The sequence below is a fragment of the Ursus americanus genome, chromosome 22 (assembly GCF_024610735.1).
Source record: "Ursus americanus isolate L20-20 chromosome 22, mUrsAme1.1.p, whole genome shotgun sequence".
In the NCBI taxonomy this organism is placed as follows: Eukaryota; Metazoa; Chordata; class Mammalia; order Carnivora; family Ursidae; genus Ursus; species Ursus americanus.
In genome coordinates, this window is record NC_142148.1 from 1,718,125 (window position 1) to 1,731,307 (window position 13,183).

Below are 13,183 nucleotides of genomic sequence, written 5' to 3' on the forward strand. Positions count from 1 at the left end.
TTAGAGAGAGCCTCCCCCACTTCCCAAAGTTTCTGAAGTACCTCTTGAGGCTAGGAAAGGGGGTGGGTCCTTGCACAATCAGGAAGCTACCGTAAGTATGGGGGTGCCTGTGTGTGCCAGTGCCTGGGGTCGGGACAGCAGCCCCTTCCCCCAGCCTCACTGCCCCCACCGCCCCATGCAGACTCGCCCATTTGTGTCCTCGTCGAGGCTTCAGCAGATGTGCGCCGCTGGGGACAGAGCAGAGTCGCTGCTTTTCTCTCCCTCGGGCACTGTTCCCTGGCTGTCTGCTGTCTGATGTGTGTGTGTCTAAGTGCCGTTGGTGGGTCCCCAGCCTGACGCTGGGTGGCTGTTTCCCTGGTTTGTGGGTGTCTGTGTGTCTGAGTGTGGGCGCATCTGTCTGTCTCGCTGTGAGTATCTCCTGCTGAATCTGTCCTTGACCCTGTCTATCTGAGCGTGTGTGTCTGGGGGGGAGGGGGTGCTCCCTCCCGCCGCCTCTCCTCCCCCATCCCCTCCTGCAGGCGCTAACGCAGCCGCCGCAGCTGCTGCCTTGGCTGCGCCCTAAGCGCAGTGACCTCGTCTGTCCCTGCAGCAGTGACCGCCCACTGCGCTGTCAGCCGGGGGAGGGGACCTATGGCGGAGCTCTGAACCTCTGGCCTCTCCCCCCTCAACCTGGGGCCGCGGGCGCCCCAGGTGGGTGTGCTCCCTTCCCGGCTGGGTCCGCTGGCTCCCCATCTTCCCTTATGTAACTCCACTACAGTCTGCGCCTTGCAGGTCACCCTAGACCCTGCGCGGGGCCCTGCCCACGGGGAGACCGAGACCCCAGTCCCACGCATATGGGGGCTGGAGCGGACCCCTGGCCAGGGCTCCTGCTCTCAGAGACCCTTCCCATCCTTTCTCTTTGGGACGTTCCTTCCCCTGAAACCCGCTTGCCTGAAGCATGACAGGAGGAGGGGTCTCGCGGGGCAAGTTCCCCCGAGCGCAGATGCAGGCATACCCCCCTCATTCCAGGTCCCCACAGTCTCCCCGGCTCCCGACGACGGTCGGCCAGGGGCACCGGGGCAGAGGGCACGGGGCAGGCCTAGCGGTGCAGGTACCGGCTCCTGTGTGAGCGGGCCGCCTGGCAGCAGGGGCGCCCCCCGCCCCGGCGCCCGCCCGCTCGGGCCGGGCTCTCCGCCAGCCGCCGTGCGCTCCTCCTGGCTGGGGCTCCAGCGGCCCGGCGGGCACGCGGCGCTGTCCGTGGTGCTGCCGGCGCCGGGCGGGGCGGGGCGGGGGCGGGGCGGGGGCGGGGCGCGGGCGGCAGCCAATGGCGGGGGCGCTGCGCGGGGCGCGGGGGGCGGCGGGCTGGGCGCGGGGCGCACTCGGCTGCGCGCTGCACTCCGGGCGCACCGGCGCTCTGGCGGCGGCTCGGGCTCCCGCTCCGCTCCAGGTCCGCTCGGGCTGTAGCGGTGGTTCCGCTGGCCCCATTCGGCCCGGATTCCGGCCCGGGCCCCCTCGGCGCCGCCCGCTCCGGCCCCGTCCCGGGCCTCAGCGCCCGCGGACCATGCGCCGGGCACCCCCCGGGGAAGCCGGCCGGGCCGAGAGCCCGCAAACACCAGGCTCCCGGGCCGGGGCCCCTCCCGGCCGCCCGGCCGGCGATCCGCGCCCTGCCCCGCGCCCCGGCGCCGCCTGAGCCGGCGGGGCCATGGAGCGCACGCCGCCCGACGGGCCGCTGAACGCGTCGGGGGCGCTGGCGGGCGAGGCGGCGGCTGCGGGCGGGGCGCGCGGCTTCTCCGCCGCCTGGACCGCGGTGCTGGCCGCGCTCATGGCGCTGCTTATCGTGGCCACGGTGCTCGGCAACGCGCTGGTCATGCTCGCCTTCGTGGCCGACTCGAGCCTCCGCACCCAGAACAACTTCTTTCTGCTCAACCTCGCCATCTCCGACTTCCTCGTGGGTAAAGCCCCCAGCCCCCGCCCGACTCCAGGAGTGCCCAGCCCGGCCCGGCCAGCAGGGATTGGAGCATGGACTAGGGTGCCTTTTTTGCTCGGGCACACGGCCTGCCGGGGAGCCCTGTTTGGGGAGGGGGCGTCCGGGAACCGTGGGGCGGTGGGCGCGGGCGAAGTTCCTTGCCTCCCCCGCCACAGGACGGGGGCCCGGGAGGGATATTCCTCGGGAAGGGGCCCCGGCGCGCCGGGCTTGGCAAGGCGCAAGGCGCAGCAGCCCCGGGTGCAGCGCTGGCTCCTGCGCCGTAGCCAAACAAAGGCTGCTGGCGGACTCAGGACGTGCGGAGGGCGCTGGGAGAGGTTTGGGGGAGGGGACAGAGAAGGGAGTTTTTAGAGCCGTGTTGGGGGAGGGGGTGGGGGGGGAAGCGGGGTGGGGGTGGGGGAGATGCTCGGAGGAGCGCGCTCTCACGTGTCCGTGCGCTGCTGCCGGCTTGGGGGCGGGGCGCGCGGAGGGGGCGCGCCAGACACCTGTTGGGGCTGCTAGGTGCGTCTGCCAGACACTGGCGGCGGTGGGAGCGGCTGGCGTGGCGGCATCCAAAGGCCCTTTGAGCCAGGAGAAAGGCTTTCTCGTGTTCTGAACTGATGAAGAAGGGCTGCCCAAAGGCCGGATTAGGGAGCAGGCGGAAGGAGAGGGAAGAAATTCTCCTTCCTCCCTTTGGGGCTTGGGAGGACCGGTGGGAAGTCTGGAAGTACTAAATCAAGGCTCAGGGTCTCACGGTGCCCAGAGATCCCCACCCCTGGGTCTTCCCTCCTGCCCCCAAGTCCAAGGGACGCCAGTGGCCAGTGGGACTGGAGGCTCGGCAGGGGTTGAAGACCAGGGGCAGGGTAGAGGTTGTGCCTGAGAGACAGGGTGGAAGGGAGGGCAAGGTAAGGCTTGCCGGTCCCAGGAAAGTGGCCGCTGTGCAACCCTCCAGTCCTGCCTTTCTCTCCACTGTGGTGGGGCTCACCCCGGGCACCTGTCCAGCCATGGCCCACCCTGGCCCTACTCTCCCACAGGGGCCTTCTGCATCCCACTCTATGTGCCCTATGTGCTGACCGGCCGCTGGCCCTTTAGCCGGGGTCTCTGTAAGCTGTGGCTGGTGGTGGACTACCTGCTCTGCACCTCGTCTGTCTTCAACATCGTTCTCATCAGCTACGACCGCTTCCTGTCAGTCACCCGTGCGGTGAGTCTGGGATGCCGCTGCCCGTGTCCAGTCCTGGGTGGGGGGTGGTCAAGAAGCGGCCACAGCAGAGGATGGCCATTCCACACTGTGGGCAGTACCAGGTGAGCCTGGCCCCTGCTGGCCTCACACCCAACATCCAGGTATTCTGTGGTCAGCTGCCCACTCAGGAGCCAGTTGCTGTCAGTAGGACGGGTCCTGGGACAGGCAGGAGGCGCTATCTGGACCTGGCCTCAGGTGTTCCTGAAGGAAGAGGGACAGTTCAGCCTGCACAGTTCAGCAGGTCCAAAGTTCTAAGAGCTGAGGGAGGATCTGGGCTAGAGGCCCCTCGTGGCAACTCCCCACGCGCACGCGTGCACGTATGCACAAGCGTACCCCAGGAAGTCAGGCATCAGCTTCTGGCTCCACAGGCTTCCCTTGGTGTGAGTGGTTACCCTGAGTTAGGGACGCTGGACGGCCTGGCCTTCCCATGTCACTGCCCTGCGGGCAGGGGCAGCAGCTGGAGCACTGGTCTCTCCTTTGCCTTCTCATCCCTTCTTGGTGGCTCTACCAGTCACTCTGAGCGCCCTCTGCTGGGACCTCACGTGTGCTAGTCTAGAGAGGCCATGGGACAGAGGGCAGAGCATGGGTTCGAGGTCAAGCCCCAGCTCTGTCTCCTTGAGCCAATCCACCTGCGTTCTCCGCCTCCCGCCCCGAGCCTCCAGGAAAGCGAGGACGGTAGTGGAGCTGCTGAGACATCCAAAAGGTGCCAAGCACGCACAGAGCCTGGCGTTTGGTGGGCGATCAGTGGACAGGGGACGCTCACCGCTGGCGGGGGTAGCGCGCAGGCGGTCTGCAGAGGTGGCACTCAGGGCTGATCTGAGGGAGGCTCTCCGACTGTAGGATCCATGCGGCAAGGGCAGGGAGGCAACGCACAGAGGCACCGAGGCCCAGAGGCTGCCGGCGGGCGGCGGGGGACCGCTCCCAGCGGCACTGTGGCTGCTGCCCGGGCCCGAGGCCCTTCCCTCCTGAGCTGGCATCTCCCACGGCAGGTGTCCTACCGGGCCCAGCAGGGCGACACACGGCGGGCGGTGCAGAAGATGGTGCTGGTGTGGGTGCTGGCCTTCCTGCTGTACGGGCCGGCCATCCTGAGCTGGGAGTACCTGTCCGGCGGCAGCTCCATCCCGGAGGGCCACTGCTACGCCGAGTTCTTCTACAACTGGTACTTCCTCATCACGGCCTCCACGCTCGAGTTCTTCACACCCTTCCTCAGCGTCACCTTCTTCAACCTGAGCATCTACCTGAACATCCAGAGGCGCACCCGGGGCCGGCTGGACGGGGCGCGCGACCCCGAGCCCGCGCCCGAGGCTCAGCCCTCCCCGCCGCCCGCCGCGCCTGGCTGCTGGGGCTGCTGGCACAGGGCGCGAGGGGAGGCCCTGCCGCTGCACAGGTACGGGGTCGGGGTTGGCGACGCGGCCCCTGGCGCCGAGGCCGGGGAGGCGGCCCTCGGGGGCGGCAGCGGCGGGGGCGCCGCGGCCTCGCCCACCTCCAGCTCCGGCAGCTCCTCGCGGGGCACAGAGCGGCCGCGCTCGCTCAAGCGGGGCTCCAAGCCCTCGGCGTCATCCGCCTCGCTGGAGAAGCGCATGAAGATGGTGTCCCAGAGCATCACCCAGCGCTTCCGGCTGTCGCGGGACAAGAAGGTGGCCAAGTCGCTGGCCGTCATCGTGAGCATCTTCGGGCTCTGCTGGGCCCCGTACACACTCCTGATGATCATCCGGGCCGCCTGCCACGGCCACTGCGTCCCTGACTACTGGTACGAGACATCCTTCTGGCTGCTGTGGGCCAACTCGGCCGTCAACCCCGTCCTCTACCCGCTGTGCCACTACAGTTTCCGACGAGCCTTCACCAAGCTGCTCTGCCCCCAGAAGCTCAAGATCCAGCCCCACAGCTCCCTGGAGCGCTGCTGGAAGTGAGATGGCCCTTCACGGGCACCTGGGGTGCTGGGGCAGGGCCCCCCCACTGCCACGACCCCTCGAGGCTCTGGTTTCCTGGGCAGCCGGCGCTGCCATCTCCCTCCCAGCTGCCTCCTCTCCCCGGTGGGAGCCGCGCCTTGTCTTCGGCCCACCCTAGATGCCATGCCAGTATCTCTTAGACCACCTGCCTGCGGTGGACGCAGCTCAGTGGGCTGGCCAGAGAGGCCCTCGCTGCCTGACCCGGAATGTGGACGTCCGCCCCGCCACCCAAACCCTAGCTCTACACCGGGCAGGGCCATCCCAGCCCTGCTGCCCACCCTCCCTCCACAGACGGTCTGATGGCCAGTGGTGTCCGCCCTTTGCACAATTACTGCTTGGTGTCCTTCCCAAAGCGAGTGATGGGTGTGTGCTCTGCGCCCCGTGACGCAGCAGTTCGCCCCGCACGTGCACACACCTGCACACACGTGCACACACCTGCACCCCCCCGCCCCCGCCCAAACAAGCCTGGGCCATTGGCTCTGCTGCTATCTGTCCCCTGCTTAAGCCCAGGCGCCCGCTCCCTCACCCCTCTTCCCTCCAACTCCCTCTGCCCCCAACGCATCAAGTGCCCTCCAGAACCTCGCGGCCGTTCTCCGCTCTTCCATTCTGGGTGTTTCAGGAAGACGAAGAAGAAAACACGTCCGTGAACTCCATGTTCCTTGGCTGTTTAATCAAGAGAGACAAAATTGCTGAGGAGCTCAGGGCTGGATTGGCAGGTGTGGGCTCCCACGCCCTCCTTCCTCGCGCTGCTGCTTCCGGCTGAGCTGCGCCAGCTGCTTCTGCCCACCCCGCCCCCGGGCTTGGGGTGCTGGGCCCTGACTGGCAGCTCTGAGAGGGGCCCGAGGGCCGGACGCCTGCTTGTCCAGAAGGCTGCCCCTTCTGCTCTCTGCTCAACCAGCTTCCTAGGGCTGACGGTGGGAGGGGAACTGGCCATGCCCCGAGGGTCCCGAGGCTTGCAGGCGCAGCCCGAGGAGACAGGGCCCCGGGGACGCCCAGGGGAGGGGCCATTCGCCATGTCCTGTGCACCCTGTCGGCGCTCTGCATGCCTCGCTCCCTGCGTGCCCGCTGCACTACCCTGCAGACTTTGAGGTCCACAGTAAAGTGTATTTTTTTATCGGTGCTGATTCCTGAGGACTTCTTGGGGGGTGTGTGGACTGAGCTCCTGTACTTCAGTGGGGACCCCGGGGAGATATGAGACCACCCAGCAAGGCATGAGGAGCAGGTGAGGAGCAAAGGCTGGCCTGGCCTGTCACACTAGGTTTGATCCAGATCAGGGACACGTGCCCCAGCAGTGTCCCCATCCACGCACACCTGTTTAGGAGGGTGGCATGGTGCTAGGAGGGGCTCTGTCCAGCCTTGAGAATACGATCTGTAGCCCTGCACCCCGGCCCGGTGCAGCCTGCCTGCTCCCCAGGACTCGGGTTCTCATCCTTCTCGGCCACGACCTTTCCCCTGCAGAGCTTCCCGAGGCATGGGGACTGGAGCTGAGCCCCGGGGGTGGAGGGGAAGGGATGGGCCCAAGGAGGGGAGGCACCTTGGGTAGAAGAGCCATCCTGGGCAAAGGTCTGGAGTCAGGCCTGAGGGCAACAGATGGGGACAGGGAGAAGGAGAGGATGGTGCTGGGTGAGCATGGGTCCAGTGAACAATCTATCCTTGCAGTCTCCACGGAGGGGACAGACACTGCTCCCAGCCCAGGTGGTCAGTCCACCCAGAGAGGGGACAAGACCAGCACAACTTCGGGGAGATACAAACTTGGGTGGGTCAGAAGCCACCTCCTCCAGGAAGCCTTCCTTCTTTTCCAGCCACTAAAGCCCTCCCTCCCTGACTTTGCGTTCTCTCCCGACCACGTTGGTCCTGCTTCTGCAGGACTTCAGGCAGAGCCTGTCTCGTGATGCGCTCTGACAGCCAGATGCCACCCTCTCCACCCTCCAGACACAGGTCAGCAAACTGCTTCTCACCACTGCAGAGCGAAGCTGTTCACAGCAACATTTAAAAGCCTTCCTCCTCCAGACACCTCTCACCCCACAGCTGTATCTGCACCTTCATTTCCCAAACGCCCCAGAAAACTTCCTCCAGAACCCTCAGCCGGCACCCCTTTCCCTGCACCTTCTCTCCTTCCACCCCCAGAGACCCCGCTGGGCAGGGCTGGATGCTCTTCTTGTCCCCCTCCTTAGTGGCCAGAGGGAGGCGTGAGCCTGGGGCTCCCCTCTGGGCGCTGGGCGCCGTCACGAGCAGAGGTCGGAGCGGGGGCAGCAGGAGAAGTGGTGGCAGACACGGCGGTGTCATCTGCGGGGCCCAGAGCTCAGGCACGCCCTGTGGCACAGCCAGCAGGCTAGCCACTGGCCTCCCTGCTGGCCCCGCAGGACCCGGCCCGGCCCCCCAGCAGGCGTCCGTCCCTGCAGCCCAGAGCTGTCTGGGGAAGGACAAAGAAGCTGTTCTCTGCAGCGGTGGGCGCCTCCGTGCCAACCGCACAGCCAGAGCCCTGGCTGCCCCTCCGCCCAGCCCTGCTAAATGGCTACAAATTGGAGGATAAAAGCGCAGGCTTTCAAGCAATTTTGTCTTCAATCTCTGGAAACTGCTGCTCCCCGAGCTCCTGCGCGAGGATGGAGGAGGAGAGAAGAAAGACACTGAGTCTATTGGGCCTGAGTCCTGCAGCAAACAAACATGCCGAGGGGGCCTTTCTCCTTGGACTGGACGCCTGGGGGAGAGGCAAAGCCGGCGGGTCCAGCCTCGGCGGGGTCCGCCCACGCCAGCGGCTGTTGTTTATTGAGCACCTACTGTGTGCTAGGCACTGTGAGGGGTGCCAGGCTGCTGCGAGGCAAATCAACGAGCAGCTGATAAGCAGGGCTGTTCCCACGGGGACATCAGTGGTGCAGGGGTGGAGAGGAGGGCTGGCCTGGCTCATTAGGCGGGTGGATGGGGAGCCTGTGTGAGGAGGCGGCGTTTCGCTCGTTCATCTCGCAAACATTCATTGACCCCAGCGGTGGGGCGCTCCTCGAGGCAGCGGGGGCCAAGCCGGAGACCGAAGGAGATGCGGTGCCCCCGGGATCAGGTTCTGGGCATGTGCCGGGTGAGGGTCCCTCCCAGGCTGGGATGAAGACTCCACGTTTTCAGGGCACCATGCGGGCACCCCCCATTTTCCGGCAAAAGGCCAGGTTACCCAATGTTTCCTTTGAGGAGCCAGGGCCATGACAAGGGATGGCTGGGGCCTCTCAGGCAGGGCTCTGGAGCCCTGCCATGTGGGGTAGCCACGTGGCTCTCTGTCCTCCTCCGCCCCCATCCCATGCTTACGCTTGTGGCTGGGCTCGTGGGTGCGAAGAACCTTTCCACCAACATTTGCCGGAGCACCTTCTGTCCTCACAGCCAGCCCACGAGGGGTGCTCACACTCTCCACTCGGCAGATGCAGGAACCAGGGCTCCAGAGGCTGGGAGACTCACCCTAAACCCAGCAGGCAGTAGGGGCTAAGACTCCATCCCCCCATTCCACTGGGTTCTCCCCCAGGCACCTCGGGGACAGTGCTGTCTGGAAGGGGTCCTGGGAGCCTTGGGACCGACCTCAACTCTGTTGATCTCAGCACAAAGCACGGGCTGAGCATCGGCTGTCTGCTCTCTGCTCTGCTGTACACGAGGAGCTGAGCAAGTCACCCCCGCTGAGCCAGCGAGTAGGGCAGAGAAGGGAGAAGGGGCAAGGTGGGCTGTCGAGTTGGAAGTCCCAATGCCCAACTGCCCAGGTCAGGTAGGAGGTCGGGGCAAGGGGACTGACCCAGCCTGCCCGGCGGATCTGTGCGGAGGCTGGGACTGAAGCCAGGAGTCCTACGGGAACACCTAGCCCTCTCTCCTGCCTGTCCCAGGGATGGCTGGCACGGTGGCCTCCCGGGCTGTCCCCTCCGAGGCTGCCCCTCCCTGGAGGGAGCACAGCTGGTGCGGCCAAGGCAGAGGGAAGACTCTTCAAAAGCTGGGAAGACGTTGCTTCCTGGTGCTGTTGTCTGAGCGCCTGGATCCAGCCTTGCCTAAAGCTAGCGCCCGGACTCTCTGGTTCATGACCACCAGACACCCTTTTCTTCTACAGCTGACACAAGGCGGGACTTTGCAACGTGACGGAAAGTGTCCTGTCCGGCCGTATTTGGCCCAGGCCGGCATCCCTCTGTCTTGGAGGCAATGGGTCATTCCTGCCCATGGGAGGCCTGTGTCTCTGATTAATAAAAAATAGGGAAGTGAGTTAATTACTTAGTAACATGATAATTAGTTGTTTGTAATGTTATGGGTAGGAAAGCAACCTTTCAACACAGTGATCAGACTCTGAGGGTAGAAAAGTAGGGGGCTGAGGCCACCTGCCTGTGACGTCCTTCTCGTCCACGGGGTGCCATGCAGGGACCTGACCCGGCCCTCTGCTTGCCTTACATCTATTCACCAGGGCACCCCGGACGGCACTCAGCATCCTGTCCCCAGGGAAGCAGGCAGCTCGCTGTGAAATCTGTCTGATAGGACTTTCTCAGACGGGCACAAACATGCAGGAGCACCCCTTGCAGACCCCGTGGCCGCCCGCAGCCGGGGCAGAGCCACAGTCTGCACGCACCGCGTGCTCCCCTCCACACGCCGCACCCGCGGTCAGGTGTCAGTGATGAACCGGGCACAGCGAGGGCGTGTCCGTAACCACCGATGACACGAGACAGCTGTCCCGATGTGAGGCGATCAGAGTGGTGTGAATGTGGCCTCTGGCTCTGAAAACACCTTCTTGTCCTGTGTCCTGTGCTCACCCTCCTGTGACGGTGGGATGAAGTGACGTGAGCGACGTGGGCGGAGACGCAGCAGGAGGGTGCACCTGACCTTCTGGCCGTGCGTCAACGGGACCCCGTCACGGAGTCCACGGGTGACGGGGCACGGCTGTCTCCTTCAAAAGAAAAGGAGAAGGGAGAAAGGAGAAGACACTTTTGGGTGTAAGGAGAGGAGGTGGTGAACGGCACTGGGCTGAAAACGCATCTATGACACTGCAAACTCACACCCGTCTCCAAATTCAAACATGACACATTTCGTGATCTTTAAATGCTTCCCCTTCAGATGATGATGATCTTCGGAGAGTCCAGCAAACGCTGGCTCCTGGCTAAGGTGTGGGGGCTGGGCCCGCTCAGTGGGTGGGGAGGCGCCTGCCTTCTGCCCTCCGTCCTAGGCCGCAGCCTGGGCTGGTTCCCCAGCTTGGCAGAACCACATACTCCTGGGAGGCCAGGACGGGGGCAGGTGGGCCCGCTGTTTCCTCACTGGCCCCTCCCCGGGGCTCCCAGGGCCCATCAGCTTTCTTTGTCAGCTGAGGCTCGGCTTTGTCCCAGTCCCACCAATCCGTTAATTCATACTAAAGTGTGATGGACTAACTCTTCCAGGGAAAATGGAGATTTACATTTTAACAGAAAGCAATCTTTAAGTCCAGGTGAGTCATATCCTAATGCAGGTATTTCAGAGAGGAGCATGTAGTGACTGGCCCAAGTGAACTTTCCTGAGCTCCTGCTACCTGCTGAGCCTTGAACTACACACTGACTTCACCAAGCGTTCCAGGTCTATCCAGCTAGGAGGTCAGAACGCTTGGACGAGGTCCCCCCCCCCGCCCAAAGCGGCACAGTGGTTCTGTGGGAGCCACCAGGGTACGGGGACCTATTGGGGTCACATGGATGTTGCCTGGGGTCAGAATTGGGCCCTTCAAGATGCCCCCTTTGGTCAGCTGTGGACCCCAGACATTCTGCAGTGGTCCCTGTGGGTCAGCTGGTACTGGGGCAGGCCCAGGGTGGCCCCTCAGAGTCGCTTGGGAAGGTACCCACTATCTCTGGGAGGGGGTAGCTGCGGCCGAGGCCCCCTCAAGTACACAGGGGCAGCTGGTTGGGAGTGGGCAGCCGGGGCTGTCCTGACACAGGAGGGGTGGGGGTAACCTAGAACATGCCCTTCTGGGGTGGGGCATGGCCCACTGGGGGGATCTGGCCACCCTCCCTACCGGGGCCTCCCCTGGCCTCTGTCAGCTGAGGGCCTGTCCCTGGGGCTGCGAGGGGCTCCCTGAAGGATGTGCCAGGTAGAGGGAGCCCTCCTGACCCCACGGTGGGACAGCAGAGTGCGAGCTTGGCAGGTCTCGGCCAGCGTGGGCAGTGTGGAGGCCAGGAGTGGGGGGGAGGAGCACGAGGTGGGGGTCTGCACCTGCCTCTGGCCCTGGCGACGGGCCTGCAGCCAACCTCCCGCCTGCAAGGGGCTTCCCTCTAGGGGTTGGAAGAAGGCAGTGCCCTTGGTCGGGGGGTGGGGGAGACTGCAGGGTGCCCCTGCTCCCCTGCAGCCCTGGGCCATCCTCTCCCTGGCCTGGCCTGGCCCAGCCCTTCAGCCCTTCAGCCCTCCCTCCAGGCCTCCCCCCTTGCCACACCCCTTCACTTGGGGCAGACAGATAAAAGGCAGGAGTCCTGTTATCTGGATTTCAGATTCGCAACAAACAACGCTTTCATGGTAGTGTACGGAGTTCTTTGTTGCAGATCTGAAATTCAAATCACATCTGGCAGCCCTGCCTGTCCTTCTCACGGACACAGTGGGGGAGGGGATGTAGGGGAGAGTTCGGCTCTAGGGAGCCACGCAGCTCTATGGAAAGGACTGGGTGGTTGGGTTGGGGGGGCTGGACCCCTGGATGTGCTCCCTGGATTACCCTGGGTGGGCCTGAAATGAACAAGCTTAACACCCCCAGGCCAGGCCAGTGGTGACCCTGCTGTCCTGGGCCTTACTGTCCCCACTGCACAGATGAGGGAACCCGGGTTGGCAGTGGGGATAACACAACCCCCTCCCCTCCGCCTCCAGCAGGGGCGTTACTGCACCCCCAGGGCCGAGAGCCATGGGTACAGTAACAGACCATGGCCAAGGTAGAAATCAGTGATTTCCTGGCCCTGGGGGAAATATTGGTACCCATCGATTTTTTGCAAAGACTTTCTCTCTAAGGAACCAAGTGATCACAAGCCGGAGACTACCCAAGCACCCCATCTGTGGCCCCCGTGGCCCCCAGGCAGCCCTGGCTGTGCCCTGTGAGTTTGGGGGCCTGTGGATTGTGGGATCACAAGGTACCGTGTGGGCAAGGTCACTGTGACTCCCCTAAGCCTGTGTGGCACTGCGAACACCGGGCCAGGTGGCCAGGGGGCCCTGTCCCATCCAGCTTTCTCGATACAGCTCTTCCAGAAGCAGCCTTGGGTGGCACTGACCATCTGAGCCCACGTGGCAGTAATGAGAATATGAACGCCGTCGGCAGCGGACGGGGGCGTGCCCAGAGGACCCCCTGCATGGACCCATTTACCCTCACGGTGTGCGTGCAGGCGTCCTGGATTCGGGAAGGACATTCCCTGCAGAAGCCTGGCGCCAAGGGGTGTGCGGGCTGCGAACTGATTCGTTATGTCTTCTTTTAACCTTACGTGCGTCTGCTTTTAACAAGCATTTATCAGGCGTGCCAGGCATGGTGACAGTCCCAGATTCCCAGATACAGAGGGGACAACGCAGGTCTGATCCTGTGGTCTCCACAGAGTTGGGCTGAGAGCAGTGGCTTTTCCAGTCCTTTCTGTTTTTCTTTCCCTTTTGAGGTTGCTGCGGATTCATATGCAACTGCAGAACCAACGCAGAGATCACACATGCCCTTCAACCGGTCTCCCCGCGAGCGCTGTGCAGAGCGGCCGGGTGGGACCACACCAGGACGTGGGCACGCTGCGATCCATGCTCAGACTCCCGTCACCTGCACTCACGTGCGTGTGAGTGTGCAGTGACGCCTGTGGGGGGTTGGGGCTGAGTTAATTCTGTTACTGTGGTCAAATACGCATCAAACGGACTCTTTTACCAATTTCTAGGCGTGCGGTTCGGTGACACCAAGCACACTCACGTCGTGCACCCGTCACTGCCAACCAGCTCCACAACTTTTTTTTTTTTAAAGATTTTTATTTATTTATTTGACAGAGAGAGAAACACAGCCAGCGAGAGAGGGAACACAAGCAGGGGGAGTGGGAGAGGAAGAAGCAGGCTCCCAGCAGGGAGCCCGATGTGGGGCTCGATCCCAGGACT

General features: G+C 64.0%; 1 protein-coding gene across 1 annotated transcript; it reads left to right on the plus strand.

Moving 5' to 3' along the window:
• The first annotated feature begins 1,378 nt into the window (after positions 1-1,378).
• HRH3 (histamine receptor H3) lies at positions 1,379-6,255 on the plus strand. Its single transcript, XM_045795545.2, has 3 exons — positions 1,379-1,931; positions 2,977-3,143; positions 4,172-6,255. The coding sequence occupies exons 1-3, from the start codon at positions 1,682-1,684 to the stop codon at positions 5,090-5,092; spliced, it is 1,338 nt and encodes a 445-aa protein (XP_045651501.1). The 5' UTR covers positions 1,379-1,681; the 3' UTR covers positions 5,093-6,255.
• Positions 6,256-13,183: the final 6,928 nt, after the last annotated feature.

What these genes read in the sequence shown, in the direction of transcription:
- HRH3 (XM_045795545.2), top strand. Translation starts at nt 1,682, where the DNA reads ATGGAGCGCACGCCGCCCGACGGGCCGCTGAACGCGTCGGGGGCGCTG. An exon ending in CATCTCCGACTTCCTCGTGG is followed by an intron (nt 1,932 to 2,976) that starts GTAAAGCCCCCA and finishes ACTCTCCCACAG; the next exon opens with GGGCCTTCTGCATCCCACTC. An exon ending in TCCTGTCAGTCACCCGTGCG is followed by an intron (nt 3,144 to 4,171) that starts GTGAGTCTGGGA and finishes CTCCCACGGCAG; the next exon opens with GTGTCCTACCGGGCCCAGCA.